We start from the raw sequence: 6930 nt of genomic DNA on the forward strand, positions 1-6930 counted from the left end.
AAATGTAATTCTAATTCTGAAATATTAAAAATTTTAAATTTTTAATCCGACAAATATTGAAATTTAGATAAAAATTTTTTACACAAATTTAGATTGTTAATACGAAAAAATAATTTATCGTGAACTTCTATGTTTATAAGTTCTTTGAAAACCTTTAATTTATAAGTTAATTAATTAAAATAATATAAAATTTGTTCAGTAATATGAATCAATTAGTATGAGATAGTAAACTTTTGGTGCCATGTTTTTCAACCATTGCTTTGCAGCTGTAAATCCAAAATCAGATATGATTATTATTCTAAACTCTCTCAGGTTCTGATCCTGGCAGTTAATTTAACGTTTATTCAACTATTAGCATTGCAGACAAGTTTTGTTACAAATTCCTCAATGTTCTTGTCAGAGTCTCCACCTTCATCTAAGGCCATGCAGGCTAGTTTCTTCCATTTCTCAGAATTCTTCCTTATCTCATTTCCTTTTTCTGCTTCCATGACTTCTCGTACACATCTTTCTATCTCTTCTTTAGTGACAATCCCATATTCATCTGCTTTCACTTTAACTCCCACCTGCCAAACATCGGTAACAAACTTGGCATTGGTTGGCTGATCCGACCACTGTGGCATTGCCACCATTGGCACTCCCAAGCTCAATGCCTCCAGTATTGAGTTCCACCCACAATGAGTTAGAAAACTTCCCACAGACTTGTGAGCTAGAACTTCCAATTGAGGACTCCATGTGACGACTAGTCCCATTTCTATAGTCTCCTCTACGAAGTTGTTTGGAAGCTTTTTGATTTCTGATTCTCTTACTACCCATAAGAAGCAGGTGTCGCTTCTTTGTAGCCCCCAGGCCAGTTCTGCCATTTGGTCTTCTCCAAGGGCTAACAGGCTCCCAAATGATATGTAAACAACTGAGCATGGCTTCTTCGAGTCTAGCCACTTCAAGCAAGCGTCTGAATTGGGCTTTAAGAGGCTGAGATCATAATCTTTGTCATCCTCCAATCGCTTATCTAAGAACATTGAAGGAATTGTTGGTCCAACTGGCTTGATTGGCCATTTTTTTGCCAACCAATTCAGTACCTGGTAATTAATTGAGTTGTATTAATAAGAACTTAGAATACAGAGCTGCACACATTATTGGGCAACCAATTATTTTTACAACTAAGTATCACATAGACAGACATGTTATATACAACACAACCTGATGCAATATTTTAATTAAATACACAAATATATATGTTAAATTTTAAGAAGCTTTTGGAGTCAAATTTGAACATATTAGTTTGTGCAGATTTCCGAGCTTATTAGGTTCGCGTAAGTGGATGAATAACATAATTTTTGGGTTATGGTTCTGAATTTATAAGATGCTTTTGGTGTACTAAAATTTAGTGCCTCACATGTTTATAGTTATCCCATGAATTATGGAGAATGGGCTTTATCTCAATGTGCTCTAGGAGTACTTAATAAAACATCATTATTGAACATCTAAAAATTGATCAGTTATGTGTAGCAAAAAAATTTTAAAATACAATTATTATGGGTATTGATCATAATAGGTGCATTGATCATAATAGGTCTCATGTGAGTCATATCATAATTAACAGTCAAAATCTATTCGTAATACAAAATACACCTGAATAATGTTGCAAGTCAAAAACGAAGAAGGCAGGTCATATATCAAAAAGCGGTGGCAGCCATGCAAAGAAGTAAAATAGATGGAGCTTCTATAGGAATACGCAGCTTTTCTTCATGGACAATGCAATAGGCGGCTCATGACTGCGTGAAAAATGAAGCTAAGGCATTTGGAGAATGGGAGAACGGGTTTAATTTATGTGACTTTGGAACGGGTAGGGAATGACCAACACATGGACATTGCTTTCCATTTTTCTATGAACAACATCTAACGCAAGTGATCTAGTGGATATGTGGGATGCAGAAAAATTATTGTCTAAATTCGATCTATCATGGATTTAAGATATATATAAATAAATAAAAAAATATTTTTAATATAGATGAGTCATTTGGACAAGAAAAATCCCTATCAAGCAAATGGACAACTACTAACACACAGAGAATTAGTATCCTAATATTTCAAAGGTTAATAAAGAGAAAATGTGATAGCAAAAATTTCTAAACTACACAAATATCTTGTTTAGCAATAATTTTTTTTAATTCTATCTCTCTTATTTATATTATTTGATAACATAGTGAATTTGAGAGGGTATTTTGATTATAGTAAAAATGATTATACCACTATGTTTACATAAGAAAGGGACATGAGTTAGGCAAAACAAGAAAACTATCCACTACACGACATATATGTATGGAAATCTCTGCATGTAGACAATTATCAACGGAACGGGAGAGGATAAGGTATGTCAAGTTGAACTGGGCTTATCGGGTTTAACATATATGCAACTATCACTTGATCGCTGTCCGAAATCCGAGTACATTGATATGGTGAAAACTCTCTTTAAAGAACATGAAAGGTGTAAATCCGAGAGATTTCAGCCACTTATAGAGATTTCCATGCTCATATGAAGTTCACATGAATTTTCACAAGCCAATTATGAAAAATATCATATAATTTTAGCTAAGGTTATGAACTTACTTGCCTCTATTTCCAGGCTATTGAAGGTATTAAAAAAGATCCAATCCGCTTTCTCAACATTTGAGAACTGACCAGTCACCATTTCTAATGCACCTGGATAATAATGTTCCAAGTCAGAAACGAAAGAAGGCAGGTCACAGATCAAAAGTGGTGGCAGCCCTGGAAGTAGAACTGATGGACCTTCTACAGGAATAAGCAGCTTCCCTTCATGGATGCTACAATAGATTGTACCAACAGCACACGACTGAGTGAAGAATGAAGCTCCAAGGAGGCCTAGCTGTTTAGCTATCTCTAGAACCCTTGTCAATAATGCGTCATACACAAGGCAACTTACAGGATAGCCATGGTTACGTTGTTCTGCAACGATTTCAGGCAATTTTCGAGACAAAAGGTCTGGGAATTTTATGAGATGGTCTTTCATACTACGGTTCTTTTCTTCTTGATCATCAGCAATTGTTTGAACAGTAACTGAGCCTGCTTGCTTATCTCTCAAGTACTCTCCATAGGAGATGGTGAGCAGAGTAACTTTAACTCCTTTGCAGGCTAGGCGTTTGGAGAATTGGAGCATGGGATTAAGGTGACCCTGGATAGGGTAGGGAATGACTAATACATGGACTCTGCTTTCCATTTTTCTATACACCTCTGCTCTAGAAGTTGAAATTTAATTGGGGTTATATAGTGGATTTTAACCTTTATGGGTTGTAAACACCATGATGTTACTCAACCATAGGAGACAAATGGCCCACTAAGCTAGAGAAGAAAGTATAGATTGAAAATGACGTATACATTACTGTGCACTAAAAAAATAGTACATCCAACGATCAAAAAAAAATTATATTTTAAATTTAAGAGTATGAAAATGACAATTTTATGAGTAAAGGTGTATCATATTTATAATGATTATAATAAAATTTATGAGTAGCTCATTAAAATGTATTGGTAGCTTGTTGGTTAACTTGGTGAGATGGCTTTATCCTACTTGATTCAACTCCTCGCACGAGTATGATAACTAAATATTATATCTATTTAAAAGTCTGATGAAAAGAGGTGATAAATTATCTAATGATTCATCTCATTAGTGTCACCTAGGGTTTGGTACATCCCTTTCTATAGGATTGGGTTAAATCGAAAATATTAACCGATGACCTGAGTTTCAGATCTAAGGGCTATGATCATTATACTTATAAAACCTTTTTTTTTTTTCAAGTAAAAAAAAAAGTTGTGATGAATATGTCATACATATATTTTGATTTTGAATTTCAATGTTAAACGTGATTACTATATCATGCATGAAATTATCACGTGTAAAAAAAATATTATTAGGTGCAAAGAAAAATATTAAAATATTTTTTAATAACAGGAAACTCTCATATCAGCTCATCCTTCAATTATCCAAACATGAACTGAGTTAAAGCTAATTAATCTATCATGACAGAATTTGAAGAAAATATTCACGTTATTTTTCCATTATTTTTTTATTGCTCTTTTAAGCTAATTAATTTTTAAATATTTAATGAAAAGTAACTGTAAAATTAATTAATTCATTTGTGTAACTGTTTTATAATGAACAAAGCTTTCCCAATTGAATGTGAGGATGGAAATTTACTAACAGCCAAAATCAAGGGTCCACAAATGCTTAATTAGGGGATATAATGGAGCCATGGCTGTTGACTATTATTATCATTATAACCCTAAATTTGTTCTTATACGGAACTATGGTCTCCAATCTTTTCAATTTGTGTTTGGACGCATTATTTATTTATTTTTATTACATAATATTATAGTTTAGGCCTGATTGTTTCCTTAGAAAATATTTTCTACTCATAAATCTGATCAAATAGAAAATTAAGTTATTTTTAAGAAAATAATTTTTTTATTTAAAAAATATGTTATTTTTTATTTTATAAATTTTAATAATTTTATTAAAATATTAAAATATTTATAAATACATGTTACAAATACATACTATTAATTTAATATTGTAATCAAATAATAAAAAAATATTTTTCATATACAAATTATTTTCAGCAAAACAAACAAAGCATTAGATTTTATATATTTTAATATAAATTTAAAATTTTATTTTTTAAATAATGTTATGTATAAATAATATTTATATTTATTTATATATAATTGATAATATAAAAATATTTAAATATTATTTATCAGTTATAAATAAAGAAATATGTCATCACATCGGATATTTATGTAATTTCACTTCTGTCAATTATATATCTATACTTATAACAATCTCTTTACTTTTATTTATAGCATTGGAATTTATGTATTCAAATTTCATAGAAAAACAAAATTCACATTATTAGAAATTTCTTAAGTATATTTACCTTATCATATTATTTATAAATTAATAAATAAAAATTATTTTATATAATCATAATTTAAAAAAATAATTAATAATAAATCATATATTTATTAGATTTAATTCAATTGCATTTATACTAAAGTCATTTTTAGAGTTGTAAATTTCGAGTTTGAATTTCAATCGAAACTAATTGTATATAAAAAAAATATTAAAATTGTTTATAATTCAAAGTTATTTAAACTAAATCACATATTATATATAATTATATTATCATGAAAGGATTTTTTTAGTTTGTATGAATGATGTAATGGATTACCTCACAGAATTCCTCCCAACTTAATTTGTCACTCTAGCCTATTTTGCGATAAATTATATAAACAATACCTTAACTTAAGGATATGTAATATTATGGTATTTAAATTTTAATTTATAATATAAAATCTCCTAATTTTTAATTTAAGTCAAATAAAACCTCTTATAACCTTCAATAACTAATTTTTAAGTTATTTATATTGACATGTCATTTATAAAATTTAAAAAAAAAAAAACTATATTTTTATAGATTAATAGTTTCGGATAAATAGATTCTAGATTATCAAAGTATCGATCTATACAATTTGAATTATTAGAATTGTGGATAGAGAAAGAACAATTTTTTTTTTCCTAATGAGTGTTAACTTTATAGAGAAAAAAATATAATTTTTTAATCTAATAAGTGTTAGTTCAACAAAAATAATCTAAAAATTGATTACTAAAAGTCATAAAGAGATTTTGTGTTATTTAAATTAAAAATCAGAAAATTTTATATTTCAAATTAAAATTTAAAGATCTTATTATTGCCTATTCCTAAATTAAGATAACGTATCAAGCATTTATGTCAATTATAATGAAATAGTATTTTCATTTTGGTTTAATTGATATTTTCATTTTGGTTTAATTCCAAAATTAGCACCGTAATCAATAATGTGGATGAAAAAACCAACTAAAGCTGGGCTAATTCTAAGGGTCACTTAGTAGAAAGATTATTTTCTATTATTTCTGTACTTTATATTTATGCATGTGGCGTGCGGGGTAATGGAGCCTACCTTATCTTCAAGGTCCAATATATGAGGTGGCCAAGCCAACACTGCTCTTTCTGTGTATCAGAAATATCTTTGTTTTGACATTAAGATGCGACAGTCCCATTATCACTTGTATAATGAACAAAAGGGCACAGATATCCTGCTCGGTAAGCGCACCAAATTCCTCATAAGGTCGGTCCCCTAGTACTGACCCACCACGCTACGCTTGCGTGCAGTGCTTAATATTTACAGGGCAGGCATTCGAACCCGGGACCTCAAGGGCAAAGCCAGGCCGTTACGAGGCTCTGATACCACTCGGCCCGAAAAGGATATCCTGCTCGGTAAGCGCACCAAATTCCTCATAAGGTCGGTCCCCCAGTACTGACCTAGGGACTCTCTGGCTGTGCCCTTTTGTTCATTATACAAGTGATAATGGGACCGTCGCACCTTAATGTCAAAACAAAGATATTTCTGATACACAGGATCCTCTTAAAGAGGCAAGTGTAGAGCATACGTATCTCTGATTATAAGAGTATGATACACATTCAAAGATTTTCAGAGAGAAGGAGAAGAGTTTAGAAAGCCATAGAAGAGAACTTTAGAGAATATTATTGAAAAACTGAGTCTGAACACAACTGAAGAGAGCAACTCCTTATATAGGCGAGGAGGCTCTTAACATTACAGGCAACCGGTTAGAAACTGGCTACCGACACTCTTAAAGTAACATAAAATAAAGACAGATACATTATTACAAGACAGATACATTATTACATTATTGACTGTCAAACTTTTTAACTTTTATCATGGAGTGGCAGACAGGTTAAGGGTGTCAAAGTCAGAGTCATCAGAGTCGATTCCAAAAAAGTCCTTTGGCCACTGTCGGTGTACAGGAGATGGTGGGTCAGCACTCTGAATGGCATCTCGTGACTCTGTGTCCAT

General features: G+C 31.0%; 1 protein-coding gene across 1 annotated transcript; it reads right to left on the reverse strand.

Annotated features, from left to right (window-relative positions):
* Positions 1-269: 269 nt before the first annotated feature.
* LOC131177398 (UDP-glycosyltransferase 74E2-like) lies at positions 270-6930 on the reverse strand. Its single transcript, XM_058142359.1, has 3 exons — positions 6809-6930; positions 2612-3254; positions 270-1076 (listed from the first exon to the last, which is right to left on the reverse strand). Exons 1-3 carry the CDS (start codon positions 6928-6930, stop codon positions 345-347), a joined length of 1497 nt encoding a protein of 498 aa, XP_057998342.1. The 3' UTR covers positions 270-344.

This window comes from Hevea brasiliensis, unplaced genomic scaffold (assembly GCF_030052815.1).
Source record: "Hevea brasiliensis isolate MT/VB/25A 57/8 unplaced genomic scaffold, ASM3005281v1 Scaf444, whole genome shotgun sequence".
Taxonomy (NCBI): domain Eukaryota; kingdom Viridiplantae; phylum Streptophyta; class Magnoliopsida; order Malpighiales; family Euphorbiaceae; genus Hevea; species Hevea brasiliensis.

Excerpts from the sequence above, each read along its gene's own strand:
- LOC131177398 (XM_058142359.1), bottom strand. The coding sequence starts at position 6,930 with ATGGACACAGAGTCACGAGATGCCATTCAGAGTGCTGACCCACCATCT. Across the intron at positions 3,255-6,808 it reads GACTTTGACACCCTTAACCT|AGCAGAGGTGTATAGAAAAA; the intron begins GTCTGCCACTCC and ends TTCAACTTCTAG. Across the intron at positions 1,077-2,611 it reads TCAATAGCCTGGAAATAGAG|GTACTGAATTGGTTGGCAAA; the intron begins GCAAGTAAGTTC and ends ATTAATTACCAG.